This window comes from Ovis aries, chromosome 16, assembly GCF_016772045.2.
Source record: "Ovis aries strain OAR_USU_Benz2616 breed Rambouillet chromosome 16, ARS-UI_Ramb_v3.0, whole genome shotgun sequence".
NCBI lineage: Eukaryota > Metazoa > Chordata > Mammalia > Artiodactyla > Bovidae > Ovis > Ovis aries.
Window position 1 is genome coordinate 59,494,373 of NC_056069.1, and position 16,295 is coordinate 59,510,667.

The 16,295-nt window shown below is 40.2% G+C and overlaps 1 protein-coding gene across 3 annotated transcripts in view; it reads left to right on the forward strand.

The window, feature by feature from the left end:
• The window catches only part of DNAH5 (dynein axonemal heavy chain 5), a 313,711-nt gene that overhangs the window by 182,351 nt on the left and 115,065 nt on the right, over positions 1–16,295 (forward strand). For all 3 annotated transcript variants that reach the window (XM_060400272.1, XM_012097159.4, XM_060400271.1), the window contains exons 47-51: positions 538–672; positions 7,968–8,090; positions 8,270–8,483; positions 10,079–10,302; positions 13,925–14,123. In XM_060400272.1, coding sequence (XP_060256255.1) covers positions 538–672; positions 7,968–8,090; positions 8,270–8,483; positions 10,079–10,302; positions 13,925–14,123 — 895 coding nt within the window. The remainder of the gene's footprint in view (positions 1–537; positions 673–7,967; positions 8,091–8,269; positions 8,484–10,078; positions 10,303–13,924; positions 14,124–16,295) is intronic.

Genomic DNA, 16,295 nt, shown 5'->3' on the forward strand with positions numbered 1-16,295 from the left:
ATATATATATATATATATATATATATATATAGAGAGAGAGAGAGAGAGAGAGAGAGAATGTGAGTTTTGACTTGTTTCTCCAAAGAGAAATCCTGTTTTAGTTATTGTACTATTTTGCCGGGGCTGCCGTAACAAAATGCCACAGCCTTGCGGTCTAATCAGCGCACATTTCTTTCTGTACGGTTCTGGAGGCCTGAAGTTCAGGATGAAGGTGCTGGCTGGTTTAGTTTTTCTGGGACCTCTCTTTCCTTGGCTTCCAGATGGCTGTCTTCTCACTGTGTCCTCCCACGTCTGTGTGTGTGCATGCCTGTTGCTTCTCTGTGTATCACAATGTCTTCTTCTAAGGGTACCCGTTAGACTGAACAAGAGCCCACCTTAATAGTCTCATTTTAGCGTAATCATCTTTTTCAAGACTCTATCTCCAGACACAGTCACCTTCTGAGGTACTGGGAGTTAGGGCGACCTCATATCCTCAGTTGAGCCCATGACAATCATCTTAGTGTGTTTCTTTTATTTCTTTCTCAACTTCTGCGGTAGGCTGTGCTGTTAATTGGTGAACAAGGAACAGCCAAGACAGTCATAATCAAAGGATTTATGTCGAAATATGATCCTGAAAGCCATGTGATCAAGAGTCTAAACTTTTCTTCTGCTACCACCCCACTGATGTTTCAGGTACTGGCTCTTGGGTGCTGCTAACTGAGCCCAGGTTTGTGATGAGCTTTGGAGGCTTAAATCTCACGACTGTTCTGATGTACCCACTGAACTTCACCTGCAGTTTCACAGCCATTGTAAATCCTCTACTTATGTCTTCCAGTATCTCTATTATTCAGATTGAAGAGTTCCTGTGACCCCTTAGTTTTGATAATTCAGTAGAATGACTCACAGAATTCAGGAAAATGTTATGCCTATGATTGTGGTTTTATTATAAAAGATATGAATTGGGATCCAACAAAGAAGAGATGCATAGGGAAAGGTTTGGGAGGGTCTCGAATGTGAAACTTCTTTGTCACAGGATGTATTTACTCTCCAGGCACATCTATGTACCTCACCAATCAGGGTGCTCACGTGAGCCTTGGTGAACAGAGCAGAGTTTTTATTAAAGTTTTATTACAGAAGTGTGATCAATTGGCTGCATGATTGAAGTCAATCTCCAAGCCCCTTCCCCCTGGGAGATCAGCTGATATGACATGGTTTAAAGCCCTAACACTCTAATCATATGGTTAGTCTTTCTGGCATAAGTGGTCTGAAAGACCCACCATTGGTAACAAAGACATCCTTTTTATTCAGGAAATTCCAAGAATTTAGACTCCCACCTAGGGACCAGGACAAAGGCTAGCCACATTCCTTAGAATATGGTAAAGGGTTGGCACATATTTTTACCATAACTCTTGGAGGTATTGGGGCTTCCCAGGTGGCACTAGTGTTAAAGAGTCCACCTACCCATGTGGGAGACTCAAGAGACACAGGTTCAATCCCTGGGTCGGAAATATCCCCTGCAGATGGAAATGGCAACCTACTCCAGTATTCTTACCTGGGAAATCGCATGGACAGAGGAGTCTGCTGCTGCTGCTGCTAAGTGACTTCAGTCATGTTCGACTCTGTGCAACAGCATAAGCAGCAGCCCACCAGGCTCTCCCGTCCCTGGGATTCTCCAGGCAAGAATACTGGAGTGGGTTGCCATTTCCTTCTTCAATACATGAAAGTGAAAAGTGAAAGTGAAGTCGCTCAGTCATGTCTGACTCTTCGTGACCCCATGGACTGCAGCCTACCAGGCTCCTCCGCCCATGGGATTTTCCAGGAAAGAGTACTGGAGTGGGGTGCCATTGCCTTCTCCGGGACACAGAGGAGTCTGGTGGGCTACAAAGTCCATGGGGTCACACTGAGTCAGACATGACTGAGCTGGTATCTTTCTTGGTAATATTTACCCCTCTCAGGTGGTAAAGATTGGAGAGGGAAATGGCAACCCACTCCAGTGTTCTTGCCTGGAGAATCCCAGGGACGGGAGAGCCAGGTGGGTTGCCGTCTGTGGGGTCGCATAGAGTCGGACACGACTGAAGTGACTTAGCAGCAGCAGGTGGTAAAGACCTGTGTTTTATATCTCTATAACATGAAATACTTATTCATTTCCTGGAAACAAGGCACCCATAATCTAGAAAACATCCTGTTTATTAATATAAAATTCATAAACCATGTAATAAATTTCTAGAAGCAGTACCATACTGAAGTACAATAATCAGAAGAATGATAAAGCAGATTTTCAAAGTATTAGCATCTATTCTCTGGGAGTTCAATTGCTGGATTTACAGCTAATAACCTTTAACCCAGATCCTTCCTATCCTTCAGTAAGAAGAAGGTCTCAGCGCTTTACTGTTTATTTTTCTGTTCAGAGGCATCATGGGATCATCTGCTCTGTTTAGTGCCTGTTTTGACTGCTGAGCATCAGGGCTTCCTAGTAAGCTAGACTCATTAGTTTTAGAAAGCTTTCAATTAGCCCAACTGCTGTAATTAACTTGCTCATGATAATTTTCAGCCATTCATGCTAAACAAGGGGTGATGGCGCTGAGAGCATTTGTCTCCCATTTACTTGGTTCCAAACCAAATTGAAATTGTAGATGAGAAAATAGATATTGTTCATCCCTCTTGTCTTACCACCATGGCACACGTATCAGGGACACGTGTCTGTTGCTGGACAGATTGTTTTCATCCGAGCTTCCTTTGTTTTCACCATAGTGTCACTTTCACATGTTTTATCAGTAGGAGGACAGACTCTATGTCCTTTTTTGCTAGGGACCGTCCAGTTAACTTCTGTTGTCTCAGATAAATAATGAACAGCATCCGCGTCACTAACCAATGTATGAAGTTTGAACAAAAATTACATGGTCACCCTATTTTTAGCTAAGGAATTCAGTTAGTCTTTGAAGAGAGTTTTTTTTTTTCTCAAACAAATATTATTTTTGCAAGCAATTCACACATATCTTTAAAAATGTGGATAATACAGAAAATAGGAAGAAAGTGAAAATTTCTTGAGGGAATATCTGAAAAGATTTGTTTCTTTAAAAAATATTGAATGCAACAGCCATCTTATAAATGCTGACATAGTAATAAGTTTTGGTTTTTAAAAATGAGAATTCTAGGGCTTCCCTGGTGGTTCAGTGGTTAGGAGAGTGCCTTGCTATGCAGGGGAAAGTGAAAGTTGCTCAGTCGTACTGACGCTTTGTGACCCTATGGACTATACGATCCATGGGAGTTTCCTGGCCAGAATACTGGAGTGGGTTGCCGTTTCCTTCTCCAGGGGATCTTCCCAACCCAGGGATCAAACCCAGGTCTCCCGCATTGCAAGTGGATTCTTCACCAGCTGAGCTATCATGCAGGGGGACACCAGTTCAATCCCTGGTCTGGGAAGACCCCACATGTTGCTTAGAATGGCTTTCCTCAACTCCAGGCCTAAGTCCATCTGGTTTTTATGTCTAAAATGGCACTGTCCAACTGGGGTTCACCCAAGCCTTCCATGTGTGTGTGAGCTGGACAGACTACAAGGTCAGAATCTTTGTTTTGGTGCCACTGATGGCTTAAGGTGATGTCATCATGACTATCATTCTGCTATTTCAGAGTCAAGTTGTTGTCTATTCTTAGAGAACAGCATACATCCCATAGTCCAGGCCCTTGCTAGAGATTTCAACTTTTTACCAGTAAGCCAGGTTGAAAGAAGTGATTTTTATGGGCGATCATCCATCTAAGTCAATACTTTACAAATTGTGTTTGGCTAATACTAATCTCAGAGAAGGAAATGGCAACCCACTCCAGTGTTCTTGCCTGGAGAATCCCAGGGATGAGGGAGCCTGATGGGCTGCTGTCTATGGGGTCACACAGAGTCGGACACGACTGAAGTGACTCAGCAGAATACTAATCTTGGGGTTTCCCTAGTCACTCAGTGCTAAAGAATTCACCTGCTAATGCAGAAGATTAAGGTTTGATCTCTGGGTCAGGAAGCTACCCCAGAGAGGGAAACTGCAACCCACTCCAGTATTCTTGCCTGGGAAATACCATGGACAGAGGAGCCTGGCAGGCTACAGTTCATGTGGTTGCAAAAAATCAGACACAGCTTAGAGACTAGACAACAACAATACTAATTCTGAGAGTTTTTTTTTTTTTTTTTGCTCATAAATGGATACTTTAGGGATGTAAATACGAATCTCTTAATGAGCACTGTAAATCAGTCTGAGAGGAACATTATTTTATGGATATTTTTTTGTTGCTGTTAACTGAATATGAGTGAATGAAGACCGTGCTGGGCAGGAACAAAGACTGAAAAGGAGTGTTTAGAAATGAGTCTGGAGAAGTGAGCAGGGAGCATCATGTTGTTCCTTGTAAGCCACTAATAAGGAATCATGGGGATACTGAGCAGGATTGCATCACCACTTAGAAGGTTCATTCTGGCTGCTGATGACAAAGATAGGGCAGAATTCAGAGAGACTCAAGAGGAGATGGTTATAGGATGCATTCAAACTGGGGCTGAGAAGCGGAATGGACAGGACTTGTTTTTGGTTGAGTGGATATTGTTGGAGGAGAGGGATAGGAGAGAGAGGAAAAAGTTAAAGATGACTCCCGAGTTTCTAATCTTTACTGATCTGTGTGTCAAATATTTACTGATAAATGTATCATACCAGACATCTTTATAGATGCCCAGGAGGCAGTGATGGATAAGATAAACAACATGCCTGCACTCCTTTATTCTAGTGGATGAGACAGACAATAGTCAAGTGAGTGAATATACCCACTTGATTTTATTAACTGGACTGGGCTTTTATATCACCAGAAGGATGGATGAAGTGGGACAGTAGGTCCAGGAGACCAGGGATTAGGTGAATGGCACAATATTGCAAATATGTTCACTAACTGATTTCTTTGAGACAGCAGAGTCTAGACAAAATTGTAAATCATACAATATAGACATTGTATATAACTTATAAAAAAGTTTCCAGGCCTAACTAGGGGCAGGGTGGGTAATTTACAAGGTTGTGACATTCACTCATTCATATGAGAAAAACAAACAACTAATTTAGAGCATATCATTGTCCAGAGAGGAGGAGATACAGTAAAAAGCACTATTTAAATTATAATAGAACTTAACCACGTTGGAGGGGCTTCCTAGGTGGCGCTAGTGGTGAAGAACCCACCTGCCAATGCAGGAGAGGTGAGACACTCTGGTTCGATCCCTGGGTTGGGAAGATCCCCTGGAGGAAGGCATGGTAACCCACCCACTGTGGCCCGTCAGGCTCCTTTGTCCAAGGAGAATTTCATGGACAGAGGAGCCTGGTGGATTACAGTCCAGGGCTCACAGAGCTGGACATGACTGAGTGACTAACACACATACATCCCTTCTTTATTGGATTTCCTTCCCATTTAGGTCACCACAGAGCACTGAGTAGACTTCTCTGTGCTATACAGTAGGTTCTCATTAGCTACCCATTTTATACATAGTCGTGTATATATGTCAATCCCAATCTCCCAACTCATCCCATCTCCCCTTTCCACATTGGTATCTGTACGTTTGTTCTCTACAGAGATGCTTCTGTTTATTCCTACAAATTTAGTTCTGTCTTTTGGTGCCTACGTGGATGACACTATCCCAACTCCCATTATACAAAGGGTCCAGCCCTGCTCAGAGTCTCCTTATAATCACAGCCAAGGCTAAACGAGGGGACTTCCCTGGTGGTGAGTCCAGTGATGAGGAATCCCCCTTCCAATGCAGGGGACATGGGTGCAATCCCTGGTCAGGGAACTAAGATCCCATATTCTCTGGGGCAACTAAGCTCACGGGCTCTAACTACTGACCCCGTGCTCTAGAGTCCATGCTCCACAACTAGAAAGAGCCTGCCATTCGAAACGAAGAGCCCGCTCACCATGAAGACCCAGTGCAACCGAAAAAAAAAAAAAAAAAAAAGCTAAGCAGGGCTACTGCCAAGAGGCTTCTCAGATCTGTGCTCTGAGTTCCACAGGCTGCCATGATCTGAAGACCGTGGTCTCCTCATTCAGCAGCCTGCCCACCGGTGTCTGTGCATGCTCAGTCACTTCATTCGTGTCCGACTCTTTGCGACCCCATGGGCTGTAGCCCTCCAGTCTCCTCTACCCATGGGATTCTCTAGGCAGGGATACTGGAGTGCGCTGCCATTTCCTCCTCCAAACTGGTGTCTGTAGCCTGACATGATCTGTTTTGGGGCAGATGCAGTCATTAAATCACTCCTCTCCCCTCAGAAAGTGGAGGACAACACCCTCTCTTTGCTACATTCTAAGCTCAGATGGAACAGGAGGGAACTGCACTCTGCTCTATAAAAAAATATCCTAGCAATGTGGAAAGGAACATTAAAACTGATGGAAGGGCTGTTGGAAGGGGTAATGGAGACACTGGGGAAGAATCCCAGACTACTGACTACAGTATTACCATTTGCATGGAATGTAGTTTGGAAATCAATCAGTTATTCAAATATATGTGCTCAGTAAGCTGAATCAGCACTGCAGAGAAAACAGAAAGGGCTTCACGGTTCTCATGCTCTAGAATCTCAGTCTTAAAGATCTCATTTCTTTCCCACTGATTCACGATTTAAGTCATGTTAAAGATAAAACACAGGGACTTCCCTGCTCGTCTAGTGGTTAAGACTTTGCCTTCCAATGCAGGGAGTGTGGGTTTGATCCCTGGCTGGGGAGCTTAAGATCACAGATGCCTTGGGGCCAAAAAGCATAAGACATAAAACAGATATAAAAGGAGGATATTACTAGTAAGCTATATATATCATTAGAAAGCTAAATTGACAAAAGCAAAAACAAAGAAGGAGAAAAATTCAATAGTTTATGAACCTAGAAGCTGAGATTTCTTCCTGAATTTGGAATTGCTGCCTGTTAAATAGTTACTGAAAACTGTATCCTTGGACTGGTGTCTCCAACTGCACTTCCCCACTTAGATGACCTAGAAATCACATCAGCATATCCAAACATAGACGTCTCTTTCTCATCACACAGTCTGCACCCACTCCTAGGTGCTCATCTCTGGGATTAGCACCAACTGCCTAGCTGCCTCATCCAAATATTTGGATGCTTGCAGGTGTTTCTGAGTTGCTAGTCATGTCTGACTCTGTGTGATCCTATGGAGTGTAGCCCACCAGCCTCCTCTGTCCACAGGGATTCTCCAGGCAACAATACTTGAGTGAGTTGCCATGTCCTCCTGCAGAGGATCTTGCCAACCCAGGGATCAAACCTGGGTCTCTTGCATTGCAGGCAGATTCTTTACCTTTTGAGTCACAGGGATGCCTGGATATATGTATCTGTATAGCTAATTCCATCCTAAAGGAGACCAGTCCTGGGTGTTCATTGGGAAGACTGATGCTGAGGCTGAAACTCCAATACTTTGGCCACCTCATGCGAAGAGTTGACTCATTGGAAAAGACCCTGATGCTGGGAGGGACTGGGGGCAGGAGGAGAAGGGGACAACAGAGGATGAGATGGCTGAATGGCATCACCGACTCGATGCACATGAGTTTGGGTGAACTCCAGGAGTTGGTGATGGACAGGGAGGCCTGGTGTGATGCGATTCATGGGGTCGCAAAGAGTCGGACATGACTGAGAGACTGAACTGAACTGAACTGGTAGCTAGTTCACTTTTCTGTATAGTAGAAACCAATTCAACATTGTAAAGCAACTATACTCCAATAAAAATGAAAAAAGAAGTCTCATCTAAAAATTTACATTGATTACCACTTTATTTACTTCTAAATGAAACCAGATTTTCAAAGGTTATAAATGTTATGCAAGACAATTTAGGTACCTCGTTCTCTGTTTTCCAGAATTAGGGACATTTGGGGGTTTTTATGAGTAATTTCTATCATTTCAAACATTTCTGGAATTTTAAAATAATCGACCATGTCTTAGGGGATATTTTCACAGATGTTTCTGTTGACCTTTTTGTTTAACAGAGGACGATAGAGAGCTATGTGGATAAACGCATGGGCACCACATATGGCCCTCCAGCAGGAAAGAAGATGACTGTCTTCATTGATGATGTGAATATGCCAATAATCAATGAATGGGGAGACCAGGTATATCAATCCTGTTGGGCACTTTATTTGCCTAGTACATCATTGATTTATTTTTTGATGAATAAATGGTTTTCTATTTTTTTTTTCAACTTGCAATTCCTGAATTCCAATAAAGTCTGTTATTTAGGTCCTGGGATATAAAGGAATGACCTTTTAATTCTGAAAGTTGTCCTCCTTAGGTTACTAACGAGATAGTACGACAGCTGCTGGAACAGAATGGATTTTATAATCTAGAGAAGCCTGGGGAGTTTACCAGCATTGTGGACATCCAGTTTTTAGCAGCTATGATCCATCCTGGGGGCGGACGCAATGATATACCGCAGCGACTCAAGAGGCAGTTCTCTATATTTAACTGCACGCTACCCTCTGATGCTTCCGTGGACAAGATCTTTGGTAAAATGAATGTCAGTGGGGCGTGGGAGGGGAGAATCCCTGCTTGGGTTGCAGTGAGAAAATACCCACCCAGAGGTCCACACAGAGGGGAGCACTCGCTGGTTCCTTAGTCTGCTGTCTTTATCACTTTCAAGAGTGTATTTTGTAAAAGCATTTTTATGTATGTATTGAGTTGGATGTCAAGGTAGATCTTTTATACCTATGTATTTCTTTTTAAAAATATAATTTTATGTATTTATTTTTGGCTGTGCTGGTTCTTCGCTGCTTCTCAGGCTCGTTAGTCGAGGAGAGCATGGGCTAGCTTTGTTGCAGTGTGCAGGCTTCTCATTGTGGTGGCTTCTCTTGTTGACGGGCTCTAGGGTGTGTGGGCTCCTGGGTGAGTGGGCTTCAGTAGCTGTGGTTCCTGAGCTCTGGAGCACAGACTCAATAGTTGTGACATACGGGCTTAGTTGCTTCAGGGTGTGTGAGATCTCCCTAGACCAGGGATTGAGCCCATGTCTCCTGCATTGGCAGGAGGATACTTTACCACTGAGCCACCAGGGAAGCCCCTACCTATCTAGCCAGGAGGTTAAATATTAAGTGGTCTTAGACATGATGAGATGCCTTCCTCATGGATACATGTACTTCAGGTCTGGATTGATATACTTCCACACCAGCAGTTTATGTAGCTGATACCTAACCAACCCATGTTGTGATTTTAGCCTAAGAAATATCAATAATATCTCTCAAGATGGGGATTAGCCAGAGTCTGATCCTCAGAGTAATTTATAGGGTTGTAATAAATTATTGATTGATTACATGTATAGTATTTCAGAAATCATCCAAGAAACACTAGTACAGTCTATAACCATATTTATTTAACTGAGTAATGAAAATGAGTTTAGAAACTGATTATGGAATCACTCTTTTCAGAGAAAAAGTATAACGTTATGCATGATCCGTGTTAGGTATTAATTTACCATTGCTGAAATTGAGACTGAGGAAAAACTAATTAGGATTACCCTAATTAACTTTTGGCAGACTAGAAAGTCTTCTTAGTGCCCTAGGGTAGTGGAGTTGGCAATATCTGCCTTCAGTCACAGCAGTGGGCAGAGGTTTGAAACCAATGACTCCAGACTTATCTAAACTTGGGAGAAGTAAAATGGACCAGAATGAATGACTATTATTACTTTTAATTATCCCTTTTGGCCTGGAAAATTTTGCCTATAAAGTAAATCAAAATATTTTATAATGCATGGAATGGCTACAAAAGAATGGACTAATCTTAGAAGATTTGTGAAACCTTTCTTTTTCTTATCTGTCCTGGGCAACTTTACATATTCATCATTGTTACCCATTTAATAATACTGAATTAGTTCAGCTAGAGTTTTCAGCAGCATTTCTTAATCAACTTTTCAGTATTTGAATGCTAACTCACTTGAATCTATATTTACTTTTTAGGTTTAACCCACCTCCCAAGTTAATTAATCAAAATTTCTTTAATATGTGGTTATTAAAATGTGTCATTGTATTTATATTCTACACTATGTTTTTCATTTTAATTTAGTTGATTTGAACTGTCAGTCAAAATGTTATGACTTTTTTTCCTCTTTCAGGTGTGATTGGGGTAGGATATTACTGTACCGAGAGGGGTTTCTCAGAAGAAGTGAGAGATTGGGTGACGAAGTTGGTGCCCCTGACACGCCGGCTATGGCAAATGACTAAGATTAAAATGCTTCCGACCCCTGCAAAATTCCATTACATTTTTAACCTTCGAGATCTTTCTAGGATCTGGCAGGGAATGCTGAACACTACTCCAGCGGTTATCAAGGAACCAGACGTAAGTGATGTGTAAGAGAGTAAAACCAGTAACTTTGTTATTTATTATAAACTCTAAATATTCTTAGTAATGTAGTTTTTATGGGCATGAAAATATTTTGAGATGTTTTAGCATGGATTTTTTTTTTCCTTTTGTGGCTTTTCACTAATGTAAAGGGAAAGTATGCCAAATTTTTTCTTTAAAAATTCCAATTAAATTTGGTTGATGTTTAAGGAGACAGTGTATACTATTATTTTCTAATGAGTAGAATAAAAGGTAAAATTGATTTTGTTTTTCATCATAATTTTCTTATGCTAAATAATGGCAAAAACGCCTGTTGATTTTATTATGATTATGTCTGTCTTCACATTATAAACTTCACATTATAAACCTGATCTTTAACTTTAGAAAGTAACTATCTTTTAAAAAATTAAAAAAAATTATTAATGGAGGATAATTACTTTACAATGTTGTTTTGGTTTCTGCCAGTGTGAATTCTGTCAGTTCACAACAAAATCAATGATAAATGGTAAATGATTATCATTGATTATCAGTGAATCAATGATAAATATACATAAATCCCCTCCCTCCTGGGCCTTCCTCTCACCCCCTCAACCCACCCACATAGCCCCAGGCTGGGCTTCTTGTGTTATATAGCAGCTTCCCGTTAGCCATCAGATACTCAGCGTTACTCTCCCAAGTTGCCTCACCTCTCCTCCCCTTGCTGTGCCCACGAGTCCATTTTCTGTGTCTGTGATTCTATTCCTGGCCTGCAAATAGGTTCATCAGTACCATTTTTCTAGATTCCATATATATATATATATATATATGTATAGTGGTGCATGTATACAGTGGAATATTACTCAGCCATAAAAAGGAACAATTTTGAATCAGTTGAACTGACTGAACGAATTTGAGTGAGTTGAACCTAGAACCTGTTATCCAGTGTGAAATAAGAGAAAAACAAGTATCATATATTAATGCGTATATATGGAATCTAGTAATTATCTTTATAAATAAACTTTCAAAATTGAGGGATGAAACCATTTTTTCTTTGGTTAGTCATCCATGACCTTTCTTTTCCATACAACTTGATGCACTAAAAGAATTACAAATATTGGTAAACCTGAAAAGAGGCAGAAGAGTAGAAATTTCATTTGAATTTCATTTGATAGAAAAATGAGCATTTGTACAGACACTCAAATTTAACAGTTTCTAGCACTGTAAGAATTCTCTTTGGACTAAAAGGAAATTCTAGTATGTAAAAATCAATATATATATAATATGTAAAATTGTAAAGTATATAGTATGTAAAAATGCAGTACTTTTTTTTTTTTTTTTGCTGAAGGACCTATGTGTTTAGGCTAAGACAACACCAGCCTCTTTTTCAGACTTTGATGGTACTGAGGTGGAAGTTAAGCAAATAGGTTTTAGGGACTTTTCCACATAAATGCAGAGAGACAGTTGAAATATCAGTCAGCCTGTCACAAGCACATCAAGTGTGGATGCTAAGAAAAACCCAGTTTTACCCCACATTGTCACAAAGTAGGTAACCACACTGGCTGACTCTAAGACAAGATATTGTGGGGAAAACTCACTCTCCTTGTTACAGAGAATTGGGAGTCATTTTAGTAGTAGTGAACATGTAATTTAGTTTTTTCCCTCTAAGTTATTGACAAATTAACGGCGTTGTGGAATGCTGCTATGCTGTACTCAGTCGTGTCTGACTCTTTGAGACCTCGCACGCTGTGGCTCACCAGGCTCCTCGGTTCCTGGGATTTCCCAGGCAAAAATACTAGAGCAGATTGCCTTTTCCTGCTCCAGGGGATCTTCCCGATTCAGAGATCGAACCCGTGTCTCTTGCGTCTCCTGCATTGGCAGGCGAGTTCTTTACCACTATGCCACCAATATTAAAGATCTAAATGTAAGACCAGAAACTATAAAACTCCTAGAGGAGAACATAGGCAAAACACTCTCCGACATAAATCACAGCAGGATCCTCTATGATCCACCTCCCAGAATTCTGGAAATAAAAGCAAAAATAAACAAATGGGATCTAATTAAAATTAAAAGCTTCTGCACAACAAAGGAAAATATAAGCAAGGTGAAAAGACAGCCTTCTGAATGGGAGAAAATAATAGCAAATGAAGCAACTGACAAACAACTAATCTCAAAAATATACAAGCAACTTATGCAGCTCAATTCCAGAAAAATAAACGACCCAATCAAAAAATGGGCCAAAGAACTAAATAGACATTTCTCCAAAGAAGACATACGGATGGCTAACAAATACTTTTTAAGTACCTATTTTTTTGGTGCTGATTTTAAATCAGCATTAACAGTTCCAGCAATTGGTTTGTCATGAACTTTTGTCTTAACCGTGTCATTAAATATATTTTACTAAGCTTTTATTTCCTGGCAACCAAAGAGCATTTGATCATTAGTAATATAATGGCTTCCCTGGTGGTTCAGACAGTTAAGAATCCGCCTAACAATGTGAGAGACCGGTTCGATCCTGGGTCGGGAAGATCCCCTGGCAAAGCAAATGGCAACCCACTCCAGTGTTCTTGCCTGGTGAATACCATGGACAGAGGAACCTGGCAGGCTACAGTCCATGGGGTTGCAAAGAGTTGGACCCGACTGAGCGACTGACACTTTCACAATATAATAACTTAAAAACCTTCTCTCTTGCAAAAATGTTACCAAGTTAAGAAATTTGCACCAGTCTTTCATATCAGATAAGATGCTTAGACAAACTTAGTTATTCTTGCTATCGGAACAGCTATATTGAGCAATTAATTCTCTCAACTTCCAGTTAACTTTGGGCCCTGGAGTATCTAGAGGAGGCAACAGGTAACCCAGATTTTTGTTGTAAATTTTCTCCACAATGTGTTAAGTAGCGTATCTTTGTAATTATCTCAGTTGCATACACGAGCGTTGTTTATACACAACTTTTACACTGTGCTCTGGCCATAATGTACATGTCTTATCCAAACAGACTAATTTGATCACAAACATAAAGCTCTTATGTAGAATATTAGTTTGTTGGTCATTCAGAGTGAATTAGTATTTTATCTAGGAATGGTTTTGTTTTAATTTAAGGGCTGAAAATGAATACTTTTTATTTACTATCTGGAGAAGGAAATGGCAACCCACTCCAGTATTCTTGCTTGGGAAGGTCCCTGGACAGAGGAGCCTGGTGGGCTACAGTCCATGAAGTCACAGTCACAGACACGACTGAGTGACTGAACACAGATGAGACCAACTTGAAATGAAGCTCAGTATATTTTAACTTTTTATTTCATCTATTTTTTAACAGGACAGTTATATTCATGGACAAATTTTCTATCCTAAGACTGTATTTCCATACAAATGCCAGTAATGTCCCCCACATCATTTTGGCACCCCAAAATGTCCTTTTTTGGTGATCACATACCAAATGAAAACCATCATTCCAGGATTTTTTTCTAAGGTGCTCCCAAACCTGTTCTCACATTAAAAGGAAACCAGTAATGTTAGCCTTAACTTTTAAAAATGTCACCTTCTAAATCAGGAAGGATGGTCCTCTATGATACTGCCCACTTGAATTTCCAACTCTGACATAACAGGAATTAATAACACATTTAAATGATGCTTTTGACAGGAACTGTTAAGGCTGTGGAAGCATGAGTGTAAACGTGTTATTGCTGATCGTTTCACGGCATCTGATGATGTGACCTGGTTTGATAAGACTTTAGTCAGCTTGGTGGAGGAGGAGTTTGGTGAAGAGAAAAAATTCTTGGTGGATTGCGGAACTGACACTTACTTTGTGGATTTCTTGAGGGATGCACCTGAAGCTACAGGTAAGCTATTGAAGCAGAATTTGAAATCCTCCAAAGGGATATCCTTTGCCAAGTGACTACCTGATGCGAAGGGACGACTTGTTGGAAAAGACCCTGATGTTGGGAAAGATTGAAGGCAATAGGAGAAGGGGGCAACAGAGGGTGAGATGCTTAGATAACATCACTGACTCAATGGACATGAATTTGAGCAGACTCTGGGAGATAGTGGAGGACAAAGGAATCTGGCATGCTGCTGTCCACGGGTCACAGAGAGTTGAACACTACTTAGCAACTGAACAACAGCAAAGGGGATGTCTGATGACAGAGGTTTAGTTCAGGGATGCTGAATTTCTGTCTAGTGAACTTTGCTGAAATAAGCCTGAGGCATAGTAGGTGCTCAATAAATATAGAACACATGTTGTTGTAAATTTCCTCCACAATGTGTTAAGTAAATGTATCTTTGTAATCTTTGATTAAGATTAACCATTTTGTACCTGTCAGCCTTGAGTATAAAGGTAGGGTTGGAGGCAGGGTATAGCGGAAGATGGTGCACAAGGCTTACAGCTGTCGTATAGAGGTGGATTTGAGAGATGGGTCTCCTGTACCTTAGCTGGGCAAGCTTCTGACTTTCTCGAATCTCCTGCCTCTACTTTTATAAAAATGGAAATATTAAAATATGCATCATGGGTCCTGTGGGGATAAATGAGAATGGTGTCTGTAGATGGCTTGGGCAGTCTGTGTCTTGTACTCACTGCGAGAGGAAATAGAGCAAAACTATGATTATTACTTGAATATTCCCGGGTGTTGAAAATAAAAAGGAAAACCTCACATTCCCTGAGAGGGCCATTGAATATAATTAGAGGTGGGTGATGAGGAGGCAGGATTTTGTGGTTATGGTTCTGTGAAAAACTGAGATACACTGTTTTATTTTTTTATGAAAAGAAGCGGTACTCCAGTTAATTTCTTTCCTCAGAAATAACTGAGCTTAAGTAGAATATTTTTCTTTCATTTAGAAACCTCTTCTAATACTGAGGATGAATATTAAGTTAGTTTTCATATTCGAAAAGGCATGTTTAAGCACTTGCTATTTATATCTTTTAAATGGTTGAAAATGACTAGGCAGCCCCTTACTGGATTTGATAAGGATGTATGTGATCTGTCAAGTTTCCGAGTAACAGTTGAAAAGGATGTTTATTGCTGGCTATGCAGTTGGACAGATCTTTTCAGAGAAAGAAGCTGATATAGTTTATTTTAAATCAGGTCACACATATCCAAAAATCATGTAAAGGTAGGAGCATTATAAGGTGATTAGAATTTATGTGTTTTATTTTCTCTAATTCAGAAGGATAAGTAATTGTGCGTCCGAGGTGCAGAGTATAACTCCAGCATTTTGGGGTGGGGCTTGGGGGTCTGGGTGGGGGTGGGGTGAATGAGTCTAGAGGCAAATACAGAACCTTTCGTGGCTTCAGCACACTTTGTTTCTCAAAGCTTGAATGGAACATTTATGAAATAACGAAGTGCCTATTGAAATGCAATTAGAGAGAGCTTTGCAGATAGACCAAACTTATTATGCTAAATCAGTTTTCTTGCTTTGTCATAAAAAGGTTAGTGTAGTTTATATTAGGACAGGGTCAATTGAAAGTAATTATGTACTGCTAGATTTGGAAAACTCACTCTTCTAATACTCACTGAATATTATTAGTTAATATTCAACTAATGTTAACTGATAGTGAATTTATATATGCCAAATTTAGCTCTTTCTTTGGCATTATGCTTTATAATCATAGTTGGAAAAGTGTTAATACATATCTCTAACTTTTAAAAGAGTTGATTTAATAATTTTCCCAGTGAAATAATTCAGTGTTTAAATTTTTTTAACACACACAAAATTTTTTTTAACAACAAAAATAATTTTTTTCTGTTTTCTCACAAAATTCACTTCTATCCTCACTGTAACTTAAAATTTCCAAATCATAAAAATTTCCTAAGCAGATGCAGTGACCTTTTCTTTTTTATTCTTATTAAAAACTCATTTAATTCTCTCTTTTGTGGATTTTGACATTAAATCCCTACTTTTTCGATCTTCATTTTGACCATTAAGTGAGTATCTCTGGGAAGATCCTTGAAATGCCAGTGGTCTATTATGAATATAAATGAAATTCAATGTATGTGACATTATTTGAAATTGACCCT